General features: G+C 35.7%; 1 protein-coding gene across 2 annotated transcripts in view; it reads right to left on the bottom strand.

Annotated features, from left to right (window-relative positions):
• NUBPL (NUBP iron-sulfur cluster assembly factor, mitochondrial) overlaps positions 1-16,570 on the bottom strand; it is a 211,222-nt gene that overhangs the window by 15,287 nt on the left and 179,365 nt on the right. For both annotated transcript variants that reach the window (XM_069464071.1, XM_069464075.1), the window contains exon 8: positions 15,192-15,277. In XM_069464071.1, the coding sequence (XP_069320172.1) occupies positions 15,192-15,277 (86 nt within the window). The remainder of the gene's footprint in view (positions 1-15,191; positions 15,278-16,570) is intronic.

Below are 16,570 nucleotides of genomic sequence, written 5' to 3'. Positions count from 1 at the left end.
GAAGGACATAAATTTGTAGCAAAGCACTTTCTAAGCATCTCATATATGCCCTTTTGCTGATGCAAACTATCACAAAAAATAAATCACACTGTATTTTGGTAATTTAGTACTATCTTCAGAAAGCTAGAGGAAAATACAGCTTAATATCACGCAGCTTATTTGTTTATTCACTATATCTATATAATACACTTATTGCTTAGGCAGTTTTACTGCCATTTATGTTAAATATGATATATCCCTTCACTATGGGGCTTTCAACATAAACATGAACATATAACTCAAGAAATGAGAAAAGGAAAACCACTCAAAGAAAGTGAAAATCTACGTGAGGATATATTTCAATTCAGAGAGAAGAGGTAAAGCATTCTTATCTTGGAATCTCTTAGACATACAGGACATACAGGAATAGAGCAACGGGGTATTTGCAGTTTGTGAGATTTACTTCTTATTATCAACTTGTTCTCTATGGACTGTACAAAAATATCTTAGATATGTCTGCCATAGACTACATAAATGTAACAGACCTAAAATATAAAAATACTATAACCAAATTCAATATTTAATGAGTAACTATGCTAGTAACTGGGCTAAATAAGGATTAGCATATAGTAGTAAGCAAAACAGATTTGATCCTTACTCCCTTGAAGCTTGCACTCTAATTGGAGAAATGGAATGAACAAATAATAGTGCAAAAATATGCTTATCAAATGGAACAGTTTCTCTGGAGGCAAAGTCAGGTTATTATGAGAGTATAGAACAGAAAGGACTTGATCTACACTGGGTGTCAGAGAGGGATTCCTTGAAATATTTGACCTAAAAGGCACAGAATAACCAGGCAAAAACAAGGAGAAAGGGAAGAAAAACATTCAAGACAGAACTAGAAAGCACCTGTCTCCCTTCAAGGAATTGAAAGGCCAGCCTGAGGACTCTGAGGTGATAGTGTGAGTGGCATGAGATGAAGCTGGAAAGGTAGGGTTTGTAGGCTGTATTAAGGTGTCTGGGTTATAATGAGTGCCAAGAGAAGCCATTAGAGAGGCCACTACGCCTGTGGTTGCAGTAGATTCATTACTCAGGATCGTAGGGTTTTCAAACAACATGAAATAATAGAAAAAACCAAATGGACTCATTTTTGTGTGTTTATTTTCTTAGACAAAGACAAATCCAGAGCTTTGTTCTCCAAAATTGATTGCAGGAGAAGTGATCATTTTTAGGGTGTCTAAAATACGTACAGTTCTCCTCCTGGGCACAAGATTAGGATTTTTCTCCTCTGCAATTAGGTGAGGACATATAACTTGCTTTGGCTTATGAAATGTGAACACAAGTGCCATGTGTCTTATCTAGGTCAAAGCTTTAAGTGCTAATTCCCCATTAACTTTCCCTCTGTCCCAGTGACCAGCTAGCTTCCAGATGGTAGCTGCTCTGTCAGTCTGGGTGCCAGTGTTGAACAATACATAAGAGTGTTGAAGCTAAACCACAATGGACATGTAGCATGAGAGAAATAAACCGGCTGTTTTAAGCCACTGAAATTTGAGAACTGTTAACATACATAACCTAGACAATCTTGGCTGATATGGAAAGCAAAAAGAAAATATCAGAATTTCTTTTTAAATTTCAATTTTGTGTGTTTTATAATGACAATAACATATTAAATCAGTAATATATGTATACTACATATACATATATAACATAAATATATATATTGGGGTATATGTTCAAGCATCATTTACCAATAAAAATGTATAGTTAAAAGTTTGGAGGTAAAGACCCCATTATATGTTTGAAAGTCAGAGATTTTGACAACTAAGCTTGGCTCTATTACTATTTTTGTTTTTAATGTAACTTCTTCCAGTTTAAGGATAAGTGCCCTAATATTGCTTCCTGGGTCATCTTGAATAAACTAATTCCACTTAACTCTAGAATTCCCTTGAGCACTTCCCACACATACACCACTTTACTTGATATTAAAAAAAAGTTAGTTGTAATGAAACAGAACAGAGAGTCCAGAACAGACCCATATATGGAAGTCACTCATTACAATGGAGATGACACAGTACTGCATGTTAACTGGATATCCATATGGAAAATAAAGAATCTTAACCCCCTACCTCACCCCATACACAAAAATTAATTCCAGGTGGATTGTAGAGTTAAATGTGAAAGGTAAAACAATAACACTTACAGAAGAAAACAGGTAAATATACTTATAACCTTGAAGGCACGCAAAGGTTTTTCTAGCAGGGCACAAAGAAGCACTAAACATAAATGAAAAATTTTTTTATTAAATTGGACTACTCAAAATTAAGAAATTAATCAAAAGGTATGATTAAGAGAGTAAAAAGGCAAGCTATAGTGTATGAGATGATATCTACAATACACATATATGACAAAGGACTTTTACCAGTAATATATAAAAACTCCTACAAATCAACAAGAAAAAAGTCAGATAATACAATAAAGAAATGGACAAGAGACTTAACAGGCACGCCACAGAAGAGGACACATGAAATATATTTATGCTTAAAACTGGATTAGAAAAGATGAATGTCAGTATGACTAGAACAAAAACAAAAAAACTACAAATGCTGGTGAGGATGAAACAACTAAGATTCATTGTTTTAGTTGAGTATAAATGAGTACAACCATTTAAAAAACTGTTTGGCAGTATCTACTTAAACTGATACATGCCTATACTATGGCAGAGCAATTCCACTCCCAGTTATGTACCAACAGAAATATGAATATGACATTCACTAAAAGACATGTACAGAAAATGTTCATAACAGCACTAATCATAATAGTCAAAAATGGAAAACTACTCAAATGTCCATCAATAGTAAAATGGACAAATTGTGGTATATATGCACAAAGGAATGCCACACAGGAATGAGAATAAAAGAACTATAGACACAAACAACTGTATGAGTGAATCTTGCAAACATGTTAAGCAAGATAAGTCAGATATACAAAAGCATATATTATATTATTACATTCATAAAAATTTCACAAACAGGCAAAACTAATCTATAGTGTTATAATTTGGGTTCCATTTGGGGAACAGTGACTGAAGGTGGCACAAGGCAGGAATTTCTAGGATGCTGGTAATGTTCTCTCTCCCTCTCTCCTCTCTCTCTCTTTCTTTTTTGTATCCTTTGTCCAACATCTCCCCACCCCTCCTCCACAGCCCCTTGTAAGGACCATTCTACTCTCTATTTCAGTGGTTCAAATTTTTAGTATTCCACATATAAATGAGATCAAGAAACAATTGTCTTTCTATACCTGGCTTATCTCACTTCATATAATATCCCCCAGGTTCATCCATGTTATTGCAAATGACAGGATTTCCTTCTTTTTAAAGGCTAAATAGTACTCCATTGTGAATATATACATTTTCTTTATCCAGTCATCTGTTCATGGATACTTAGGCTGATTCCATATTTTGGCTATTGTGAATAATGTTGCAACAAACAGGAGTGCAGATATCTGTTAAACATACTGATTTCATTCCCCTTGGATATATACCCAGTAGTAGAATTGCTGGATCATATGGTAGTTGTAGTTTTAATTTTTTTTTTCTTTTTTGAGACAGGATCTTGCGCTGTCACCCAGGCTGGAGTACAGTGATACAGCCACAGCTCATCGTAACCTCAAATTCCTGGGCTCAAGTGATCCTCCTGCCTCAGTTTCCTGAGTAGCTAGGACTGTAGATGCATGCCACCACACCTGGCTAAGTTTTAAATTTTTTTGTAGAGACAGTGTCTCACTATGTTGTCTAGGCTGGTCTTGAACTCCTGGGCTCAAGCAATCTTCCTGCCTTGGCTTCCCAAACTGCTGGGATTATACATGTGAGCCACTGCACTGGCCTATTTTTAAGTTTTTAAGGAACATGCCTAGTATTTCCTATAATGGCTGTATTAATTTAATTTCTATCAACAGTCTACAAGAGTTCCCTTTTCCCTGTATCCTCTTCAAGACTTACCTTTCGTCTTTTTGATAATAGGTATTCTTATAGGGATGAGGTGATATCTCATTGTGGTTTTAATTTGCATTTCTCTGATGATTAGTCATGTTGAGAATTTTTAAAATATATTTGTTGGCCATCTACATGCCCTTATTGGTTGATCCATATATAATTTTTATATGGATTTCATGTTGAAAATAACAGTATTTTGAATATACTGTACTAAGTATATTATGAAAATAAACTTCACCTTTTGGCTTTTTTACTTTTTAAAATATGGCTACTAAAAACTTCAAAATTACATTTGTGGCTCATATTATATTTCCAATGGACAGTGTTACTCTAGACATTTAAAGTCTGACTATAGAATTTATTTTGATAGTTTTTCTACTCAATGTTTTAAGGTCCTAACATATACAAAATATTTTATCACGTTCTGCAATTTATTATTAATAATAAAAATAAATGAACAGAAGTGAAACATTTACTTTCAAGAATATGCAGGACAGATAAACTATCAAGTTTTTTTGCTTTTAGTTGAAATTATATCATCCGTGTGTGATAACACTCTTGTATGGTTATCTTATTCCATACCAAAGCTCATACAGTAGTTATATAGATAACTGTGTGTGTCTCTATGTGTGTGTATATAGTTACATAGATAGATACACATGTTATTTATATATTCTATCTTTGATTAATTAGGAAAGAGAAAAGAAATTAACATATATAGACTGTGTGGCAAACAACTCTTTTAAAACATAGGGTTAGCCAGGGAAAAATGTAAAAGAAAGCCTTGAGTATTGAAAAGCTTAGAAACCACTGCTCTAGTTCATTTAAGAGCAGTCGTCCATAATCAATGAGGTTTTGAATGGAGATAACTAATGTAATAAGGGAGAACATTAGAATATCCATATTACAATTTTGCTCATAAAAAATTCTTCTTTTAAATAGGAAAGAATTCATGTTCATATGACCCCCCTCCCCAAAAATAAGCCTTACATCTTAAGAATACTTTATATATCATTAAGCTGTTTTTGTTTATTGAAGAGCTACTATATGTATCTTTTGATAGCAGAAACATTAGAAAACAGATGCTTTGCTATAGCTTAATTTACATACCACCATTGAGATGCAGCTGTAAGCATGCTCAATCATTTTTTTAATGCCTCATAAAAGTATAAGGTCTTTTTTCATTTTACCTCAGCTAGTTTTACTGAAAGAAAGCAAATACTACATGCCTAACATCAGCCACCACAAACATATTACATGTTATTCTTACATTATTCCAATCCATCATTGGCTCAAAATGTTACTACCTTTATTAACTTTTAAAAAATTGACACTTTTGAAATATCAACATTGCTCTGAATACTGGATTTTTGTGTCTAAATCTATTGAATTAAGCAGGCTCAAAGGGCTCCAATTTTAATTTCTTCCTGGCATTTAAAACCCAGATTCAGGTAAGTAACAAGCAAGATTTTCAGGCTACTATATAATCCAATTTCTCAAGGTTACAATCAGGTTAAATGCTTGCTGGTTGGAGCCTATAACAAGGATTAAATGCTATGATTTAAGAAAAAGTGAGGAGGAAAGACTCATTGTTAAATAGAGAATGAATAATAACTGAAATAGGTTAGATTCATAAGTGCTTTTTAATTCTCCATTAGCCTTGAACCAGTCTTTGGTATATTCCTTGGAGCATGTGCACAGATATTATAATTTTTAAAAATGTGATAGGTGTTCTTGTTTTCTCTTTCAGAAGAAGTAGTCTGACACAGAAACAACATGGAAACAACAATGAATGGGGAGGCCTGTATCCATGCTCCTCTAGGGACCATCTAAATAGCTATGGGTCCATGAGGTACAGCTCAACTTCTCTAAGCCGTGAATGCTTCATCTTAAAAATGAGGATTTATAATGATCTCTAAAGTCTACTACTATAACAATAACATTCAGAGCTACCCTTTGCAGTACCATGTGCTAAGGCTATGCTAATATACTAAGGTTATAGTAATATACTATATTATATACTGCATGTTCATACTTAACTGCCTTAATGATCAATAAAATGAGTATTATACCTATTTCATGTAGGGGAACACTGAAGCTAAACTATTTGCTCAAGGTCACAAGTTAATAAATCACAAAGCAAAATTCAAACTAGCTGGGTGATTGGTTTGTATGTGGAAATGATCAAGCAAGATCACAAATAAATGGACTAGCAGCCGTCCCCAACATTTTTGGCACCAGGGACCAGTTTCATGGAGGACAATTTAGGAGCTCAGGAGCCAAGGAGCTCAGGCAGTGATGCAAGTGATAGGGAGCAGCTGCACTCTAAATACAGGTGAAATATGTACTAGTACTAGGCCATGGCCCAGGGAATGGGGACCACAGGACTAGAGAATTTTGTGCATGGATGTAGGTGGTCTGAAATAATGATGAGTCAATGTAATTTAATAGAGCAATACAGCATAGTAATTAAGGGCACAGTTATAGGGAAAGCCTGACTTGAACCACCCTTACACTCAGCGGTGCAGTCAAGCCTTGGACTTCATCCCCTTCTCCAAGTTCCTGGGCATGGAACTCCCCTTTTCTTTATTACCGTTATTGTACCTCTACTGGCTGTCAACAGAACCTAAGGCTCCTTAACTCCTCATTTTTCAATCCACCAAGTTCCTCTGGCTTTACTTGCCCACTGAACAATCAGAACCCCAATGACAAGCAAATTTGATGAAGACTCCTCTTGTACCCTAGAATCTTACACCCTGTGATATTTCATGACATCAACAGTACTAAACCTCAACTCTGGATTATCCACAGAAATTGCAGCTAAGAATGTTGGCTCAGGGCTGGGCACGGTAGCTCACGCTTGAAATCCTAGCACTCTGGGAGGCTGAGGCGGGCAGATCGTTTGAGCTCAGGAGTTGGAAACCAGCCTGAGCAAGAGCAAGACCCCGTCTCTACTAAAAAAAATAGAAAGAAATTATCTGGACAACTAAAAATATACATGTAGAAAAAATTAGCCGGGCATGGTGGCGCATGCCTGTAGTCCTAGCTACTTGGGAGGCTGAGGCAGGAGGATTGCTTGAGCCCAGGAGTTTGAGGTTGCTGTGAGCTAGGCTGAAGCCATGGCACTCTAGCCTAGGCAACAGAATGAGACTCTGTCTCAAAAAAAAAAAAAAATAATAATAATAATAATGTCAGCTCTGGAAAGCAGACTGCTTGAGATCAGAGCCCAGATTGATAACCTTATGTGAGTTATTTAACTTCTCAGTACCAGAGTTTCTTCATCTGCAAAATGGGGAAAATGATGTTCTCTACCTCACAGGGTTGTTGTGAGAGTTAGATGAGTTTCATTTATGTAAATCACATAGAATAGCATTCTAGTTTAAAGCACACATGGACTTCTGAGAGATCCTGGAGAAAGACACAAATGAGCACACATCTTTAGTCTCTGAGATGTAATTATGGCTTGATACAGGATGCTATCTAGTCTTATAAAGGTTATCATTTGAAGAAAACTCATTTTTCTAAAAATGGAAAAATTACCCTACTGTGAAGAAGGATACCACATGTGATATGTCATGTGCAACTTAGTTACTATGTTCCTAAAAAGAATTCAAACACTACCTTGCAAATCGTCCAAAGCCAATAATGAAACATTCTGTAAATATATCAAGGGGATTAAACTCCTAGAGAATAAAATAAGACCACTTGATTATCACAGAGGAAAAACTATGTTTAAAGATGAAAAGAAGAGATGTGTCACTTGCCTCCATTTTCACATAAGATTATCTATTTCTAAATTGTTTTTCAAAGGCAATATAGTTGCCTTAAAACTAGGCTAGAGTAATAAATAAAATAGGACAAACTAGATGCTGAAAAAGTTCTAGGACTGACATCATGAACACATCAGTTCTGAAGGCATTCAAGGGTGAGGATGTAGAACTCTTGATCCAAATGGACAGCCTATTGCCATTAAATGGTTACTCTGCCAGAAAAATTATAAACTACAATTCTGATTCTCATTGCCAAGAAGGGGTCCCATATAACAACTTGCACGGTTTTTGGTAATGAAAATGGGAAAGAATGCAAAATGCAAAAATACATTGACAACAATCATCCACTTCAGGTTCTAAGATCAACTAATTTTTCTTAGAAGACAATTAACCTTTACAAATAAATGTTAAAAAGTTTCAAACCACAGCAGAATTTTTTATTTCTTTTTAACAGAAAAAGTAAACCACAATAAAAGTAAAATTTCTGTCTCTCTTTTACAAAAGAGATTGGCAAGGCTGAAATAGTTATACAATTTTCAGAATTATTTATTATATTAGGAAACAAGTAAGCTCAGTGATTAGCATTAGACTTTAATGTATATTATTTATACTCAGGTCAACTATGGCATAGACTGCTAACTGCTCACAAAAATCTATGGTCTCATCTTCCTTGGAACACAACATACATGTTTTGGGCTCCTTGAGAAATGTGACATGTGGTCACGTGACTGAATTTTAGCTAGTGGCCTGTGAGTAGAAGTATGTGTACCACATCCAAATCTTGCCATAAAAAACTCCCATGTACATACATGCCTCTGTACTTTCTCTTCTGGCTGGCTAGAATGAAGATGCCCCCAAGGGTAATCTTAGAAGTCACATTTGAAAATGACAGAGGTTCCAAATGACTGCATGAAAGACGGTCACCCTGCTCACTAGCACTGTTACATGAATAAGAAATAAGCTTTTATTGTATTTATATCATTATACATTTTGGGGTCTATTAGTGACAGCAATTAGCCTACCTTAAATAATGTAAGTTTTAAATAATGGAGAATTTTAGACTCTAAATAACTTTAGCAACTTAAATCTATATGAAGAGAATGCAAATGGCTCAACTAAAATTCTCAAAGAATAAGGAAACCTCAAAGACAGCACAGTATTTATCTTAATTTTTAAAAATTTATTATTAAAATTCTTATTAGCAAATAAAGGGACTAGTCAAAATACCTAAGGGACTAGTCAAAATACCTAGGCCAAATACATAAATTATAAATTATAAGTTTATCTGTTTCATAACATTCTAAAAAGTAATTACAATAAGCAACATTAATTATATGGCATTATGTCAACATTGATTGTTTAGATAGTGCCAAAAACTGTATTAAGCCATTTATGTGCATTATCCCATTTATTTCTCAACTCAACCTTCTGAGGGAAATGGCACTACAATCTCCATATTACAAATGAGAAAAGTGAGGAAAAGGACAAATAACTCAGATTATATAGTTACAAAATGACAGAGCTGGGATTTGAACTCTAAAATACAGACTTCTGAGCTCATGCTTTTTCACTACTTTGTAAAAATGCCTCTGCAAGTACTATTCTATCACCTAAAAAATTACAATAAATATTGGAAAGTAACATAATCTGTAACCACAAAAGAATATTAAAGAACATAGCTCTCTAAGTGTTAAAAAAAAAAATCTGTGTATAAGAGGCTACAAACATACAGATGAATAAGAAGTCTGGTTCTTTGCAATGTGAATAGTACTTTAAAAAAAGCAAAGGCCAGCATCAAATCGTTTTCCCTACCAGTCTCTTCTTTGACAAACACTATTAAATCAAACCCTCATACAGAATAAGGGCAGAGATTTGTGACTGAGGACCTAACCTCTTATTTCCAGTTCGTTGTCAATCTGAGCAAAACACCAGTTCCTAGTAGATTTATTAATGGCAGCAAAACTCTCAAAATTCCTTTGATTTCTGCCCTTTTTGTTCTAAGCCTCCTACCCTATGCAATCAGTTGCCAAGCTTGCCAATTCTTCCTTCAAAATGTCAATTACATTTATTCCTCTTTCCATTTTCACTGCCGTTATTCTAAATCTGCTCTTCACTCCCGATCACCTACACCAGTGTTTTTCCAACTTTTTAAACTGTCTTACTGATGAGAGAAATATTTTACATTTTGATCCAATACAAATACACACATAGATGTATTTACAACTAAGACCAAATCTTTAAGAAATGAGATTTTCTCTTCTTACTAGCAATTTACCCTGATATCATTTAAAAACTTTGCTTACATTTCTTACTGCATTGATTTCATGACTCGATTGGTGGGTCACAACCTGCAGTGTTAATAACCTTGATCATTGCAAATGCTTCCTTACTGCCTCCATGCTTTCCTGGCTCCTGTCCTTTCTGTTCATCTCCACCAGATTAAAACTTTTTTTTTTTTTTTTTATTTTTAAGATAGGGTCTTGCTCTGTCGCTGGGACTAGAGTGTAGTGGCATCATCATAGTTCACTGCAACCTCAAACTCCTGGGCTCGAACAATCCTCTTGCCTTAGCCTCCTAAGTAGCTGGGACTACAGTTGCATGCCACCATGCCTGGCTAATTTTCCTATTTTTTGTAGATATGGGGGCTGGTCTCCAACTCCTCACCTCAAGCAATCCTCCCACCTCGGCCTCCCAAAATGCTAGGATTATAGGCATGAGCCACCTTTTTTTTTTTTTTTCTTAACAATCCTTCAAAGTGAAAGAATGAGCCACCTTTTTAAAGCTCTAGCCTAATTATATCTACTTCCTATCCAACATTCTTTATGAATTCCTCTTATAATCTTAAGAAGAAAGTAGAAATTCCTTAGCCTAGTATTTAATGCTCTATCAAACCTGGCCCTAGCATAGATACACCAATACATATTACTCCAACTACTGACAAACTGAACAATCCTGAAAACAACTTGTGTATTCCTCAATCTTTTCAGATGGAATTCTGTCCCTCCCCAGTCCCTAGATACGTCTATGAAAAGCCTACTCTGCTCATTCATTCAGTATATATTTAATGAGCAGCTACATGTTCTAGGCATAGAGGAAGGCAGGTGGTCCTTGTATTCACAGACTTTACAGCATGGTACTGTAAATGTGAAAGTTACAAAAGGGCAAATAGAGTAAAATTAGATCATAAAATTAAAAGAGCTCACCTGGTTAAAAGGGTTAGGGCAACTCTCCCAGACAAAGAGCTGTTTGTTTAATCTAAGTACCAAAGTATAAAAAGGAGTTAACAAGTAAAAAGTGAAAGTAAAATGTTCTCAGAGAAACAGCATGCCACAGACCTGAGGAGAAAAATCGTATATGTAAGCTTCAAAGAAGTGGAAGAAGACCAGTTTGGCTATAGCAAAAGAACGTAGGCAGAGTAGCCCGTGAGCTGGGATCAAAGAGAATAGAAGATGTGGATGGCATTATACCCCAGGTCAAAGTACTTATCATGCCTGCTATATGCCAGGTAACTGAGCATTTAAGGATGTTTAAGGTATGTTTTCTTGTCATCCAGGAACTTACATTCTTCTATGAAGGATGATAGGTAAACCCATAGTGGGGTTAAGAGTCAAATTAGATATATGTACAAGTAGTTCAGAGAAAGGATTATTAACTTTTCCTGGCTGATTGAGAAAACGTTTCCAGAGGAAATAATGCCTGAGCAGAAATTTTAAAAATGAATATGAGTTTCCTGAGATGACAATGGCTTATTAGGCAAAGGACCAGCACTTGCAAAATTACAGGGACATGAAAAAAGTAATCATAGCTTTTCCATGAAGTCATCTCTGGGCCTAGAAAACAAAGCATTTTCATGCTCCTCAAAATTTAGGACCCCTGCACCATAAGAGTTAGTCTACAGGATGATGAAAGTACTTGAAGAAAGAAGATTCATCCTCCTTTCCCCCGCCCCACCCCCCCAAATCATCAATGGAAGCTTATTATAGTGCCTTGCTCAATATCAGTAAATATATATTTGTGGAATAAATAAATTAATCACTGTGTTGAATTAAAATTAACTAAGTAATCTCTTATGTGTAGAAGGAGTAAGAGAGCAAATATACTTTAATATACTTTTCAGGAGTTGGGAAGGAGATTACCAAAGGAGGAACAGTTAGATAGTGAAATCCCTGTGACTCCAAAAGTTCAAATGGTAGGGGAAAGGCTCCAAAATCCAGGTACCTGAGACTCCTTTGTATAACAAGGTAACAAAAGTGGGTGAGAATGACACAACACATAAAAAAAAGTATGACTTAAAATTTTTATTATTTTTAAATAGATTAAATATATAATGTACCAACAAATACTATGATAATCAAGGATTTGGCATAGTTGGTATCATTTCAGGCAGAGAACAGAGAATTTCATAGCTCATCTCTTCTCCCCTCCTTCCTCTATCTAAACCTTGAGTTTTAAGAAATCATTTAAACTAACTTCAAAATGTTCTTGCAGACATTACTAAACTCTGTCCATACCAATGAATTCCAATGACATTATTGTTTCCATGGTAACTAATGCACTTCAAATGGGGCAAAAACAGAGAGCAAGACTAAAAACCGCCGGGGGGTGGGGGTGGGAAATGGAATAAAGTGGTATAAACAAAGCATAACATCTTTGTATTTATGGAATACTTTCTAATCTCAAACCCTTTATCATCACTTAGACTCTGAGTCTCCAAAGGGCCAGAGGGATCTTAGAGGTCATGAAATCCACTTTCCACTCACAGCCAAGACCCCTTTACAATGTAGCTGTATCACGGTTGCCCAGCTGTTCACAGAGCTCATTACTGGAAAGTTCTCACTCATTCACTTGCTAACATTACTGAACACTTATCTTGTTTTACAGGTTTAAGAGATGATTGAGACATTCTATCTGTTTTTTTTTTAATTTTATAGTTTAGAGGGAAAATAATTAAAATAAAAAGATGAAAACAAGGGCTACAATAAAGATATAGGAAGATGTCCGAAAAGCCAGGGAACTATTAATTTTGACTTGGAGGGATTACACAGTTTCAATGACTTTCATGTCCACTCTAAGTCCTGCCAACCCATGACCACATCCTGGACCTTGTCATGACCCAGAACTGCTCCAACTCTGCAAACTCAAATTCTAACATGAACTTTCTGATCCCAAACAGACCTTTCACTCCCTAACTAATCCCTGAAGTAATCCTATGAGCCTATGAGTCATCAGACTCCAAACTAACAAAGTCCATGCAGGACGTGCCTCATAGCCATAGTTAACCTCAAATGACAGTATCAGCTGAAATGGTCTGTTAGTATACAAAACGATAACTTACTGGAGGGGGTGGGGTTAAAAACAGGTCTGGTTTCTGCTTTCTTTAAAACTTTTTCCCCAAGCAATTCATAATATTTATGAGTGAGCTAGACATATGCCTCCACCCTCAACTTACAGAATGAGAAGTTAAGCATTCACTTATATGCAGATAGAATGGTTATTATCTTTACCGTGAAGTGGTCTTAACAGACTACTAACCCTCTATGTCTGCCAAAAGAAGGATTATAGATTACTTGTTAACTCAGTGTCATAATTTTTGGTAGATAATCTAACTTTTTGCTTATTTATATTTTAAAATACCGTATAAGTAACCTTATTGAGTTACCTGAGCAGGCATTATTTATATCTAGTTTACCTTGTAGGGTATAATAAGAAGTCACATTGCTTAAATCAGGTGCTTTAGAGAGACAGTTTTCAGTCTGAGCAGGCATTTGGTTATCCTTGCTTTAAAATTTTCCAAGCTAGAATTCACATCATAGAACACTGGCCCTAAACTACTTGCTGAACACAATTTTACCCCTACCACTGAAAATACCCTCAGATAACCTGGAAGGTAAGCATACAGGCACCTTCCTTATCATCGTCCTCAATTTTCATAAGCTCTGGGTTGGAGCATGTCAACCTAACCCAGAGCTCCACGGTTTGTCAATGCATGCAGCTCTACACCAACTAACTAGCTGGCAAGGGAGGAGGTACTCATAAAGGAGGATCACCTCAACCCCACTACTGTACTGTTTGATACTTTTCAGAGGCTCCCCTGAGAGGTAAACATTTATGAAAGCTTCACTGAGTCCATTCGTGCTACTATATTATTGGATCTTATCCTGTGTCACGGTCTCATTGAAGAATCTGATAAAAGTTATAAATTCTTTCTATACCAAAACAAATACACTTGAACATACAATTTGGGGCAGGGGGAGGTGGGGGGTAGAAAATCATGAGAACCCCTGAAGCTAATCCATGGGCTGAAGTTCAAAAAGCTCTGTTGTATGAATTCTAAAATCTATCCATGAATTAAGCAAGGCTACAAGAACAGCAGGCCCCAGCCTTTTTGGCACCAGGGACAAGTTTCATGAAAGACAATTTTTCCTCAGAGGAGAGGCGATGGTGGGGAGTGGTGGTATGGGGAGCAGCTATAAATAGAGATGAAGCTTTGCTCACCTCCTGCTGTGCAGCCTGGTTCCTAACAGGTCACAGACAGGGGTCTGCGGGGATGGGGGTTAGGGAGGGGGGGATTGGGGACCACACAGATGGAAGCATCCTACTGTCCTTACACTGAAATGTTTGCTCTAAATTGTCCTCTGCCACAATTCCACCTGCTTTTGTTGGGGCATACTAGAAGGAAGAACCCTCTATTTCCTGTAAAGAAGGTGGTGAGAGTGTTAATTTAGATATACAATTTCTTCTTTCCAAGAACTGAGAGAAGATATGCCTCTCTAGTCTCAGCTCCATTTCTTTTGAGCATCCAGCTTTTTTTAACCTTGCGGAAATGGACAGTTTTATAAAGGTATCGCTTCTTTTCCCTTGGCTGTTAGAAAATTCATGGTACACCTCTAGCATGTGTTAAAGTTCTTTAATGGCATGCAATTTGTTTGCTAACTTCACTTCTGACTCCATCTGATTTTAATTCTTCTTTGTCTATTTTTACTATGTTTTTAACTTGTTTTATTTCACCATATTGTACAGATTATCCTGAAATACCTTCTAGAAGAAGGTGGGCTATAAATAAGTTGAATTATAGGAAACAGAAGGAAAAGAAGTAATCTTTTTTTCACCTGTTTCCCTACGTGTGATCTATTCAAGTCTATCTATCTAACTAATTTCCTAAAACACTCTTGTAATTTTCTTGTCAGTGATATCTGTAAACATATGAGAAGTAGTACTTCTTCAGAAAACTCATACCTGAAGGATGTTTTAGAATTCTTCTTGGTAAACATAATGGGCAGACATATTTGCACCTATAAATATGTCTTTAAAGTAATCATAAAGATGAACTAGGACTTTTATAAAGATTTCTGTACAAGACTAAATTAAAATTTGAATTGTACTTTTCAATGACTTGCTTCTTCAGTTAGAAGAATTTTATATTTTTCAACAGTAAAGCTGCAAATACTTACAGGCACATGGACTTTTCGAAACATCTCAGCACCCTTGTGTGCATCCATCAATGCAATATCCTGGGGCGTGGAGACAATCACAGCACCTATCAAAAGATAAACAAAATGATGCTATCTTTTAATTTTTTATGGAGAGATTACTTCCAACATTATGTTGCTTACATGCTCAGTCTACTACATTAACTATTTAGGTAATTCATACAAATGTTACATAAATGAATAGGAAAGACACGGAAATGTCTACTTTGCTTTTGCCTACCTTGGATTTCTCACTTCTAAAATCACAACTGACTGATCAGTGATTCAGCATCATAACTGTATCACTGGAACCTTCTTCCCATTCAGAGAATTTGCTAGTTAGAGAGATGCACAAAGTAGGCCTTAATTTTAAGAAGTTAATAGTCTACTTGGGAGACTGAAAAATCAAAGATAACACCACAATGTGCTGATAAGCACTGTAACAGAGGTATGTATAGGAGAAATAGGAAGGAAAGCTAACTAATTCAATCTGGGAGAGAAGATGGTGAAGTACAATGGATGGGGTATGAAAGCAAGAGATAAGGAGAGCAAAGGGGGAAAGTTTCCAGAAAGATGATGCCAAAGCTAAGTCCTAAAAGTTTATATTCTAAAAAATTCACACTGTGGAAAAGTTTGGAGGGAGTAAAACTGAAATTCAGATGGAAAATTCTGGTGGCCTGAACTAGGGCAGCACTGAAGTGGATGGACATGGAGACTTTTCTGGATGTCCATTATTATCCTACAGAAACCAGATGGTACTAGGGTACAGTGTTTTGAGAGAAAGTGCAATACAATTTTCATTTAAGTGGAAACAACAAAGTTCTGGTTAAGATTGGCAGAGTCTATGAATTTCTGAAATTTTGTGGTTTCCTGTAGATGATACCCTAAAAAGTAACTAACATAAACATATTATAGATCATATGGCTATCACCCTATAACTAAATACACAATGCTGTAACATTGCAGAGCCTCAAATTAAATGGCAGTCTCTCTTATAGCTAATGAAAACAAAGCCAGGATTAACAATAAATAACTAATTACACCAAGTGAAGGTCAAATGATACTATCAGAGAGTATTGTCCAAAGGGATATTTTGAAAAAGTTAGAATAGAGAAAAGTGGTGGGAACACTTTTTGCAAAGCACATGGCAGTATAGGTATGCCAAACTCAAAAGAAACTGTGCAATAGCAGTTAGCTATAAATTCATCTTGCAATCAGTATTTTCATTTGAGCAAAAACTTCACCTTTCACATTAATGTAATTTTAATTTTATTAATTTTGTAAGTTTTTCTTATATTTATTTGTTTAGTTTTTAATTATTTAACATGAGCTATAAGCATCAGGAATTTGTGTTTACCTAG

Source organism: Eulemur rufifrons, chromosome 2 (assembly GCF_041146395.1).
Source record: "Eulemur rufifrons isolate Redbay chromosome 2, OSU_ERuf_1, whole genome shotgun sequence".
In the NCBI taxonomy this organism is placed as follows: domain Eukaryota; kingdom Metazoa; phylum Chordata; class Mammalia; order Primates; family Lemuridae; genus Eulemur; species Eulemur rufifrons.
Note: the sequence above shows the minus strand (reverse complement) of the source record. Positions and strands in the feature narration are given on the sequence as shown.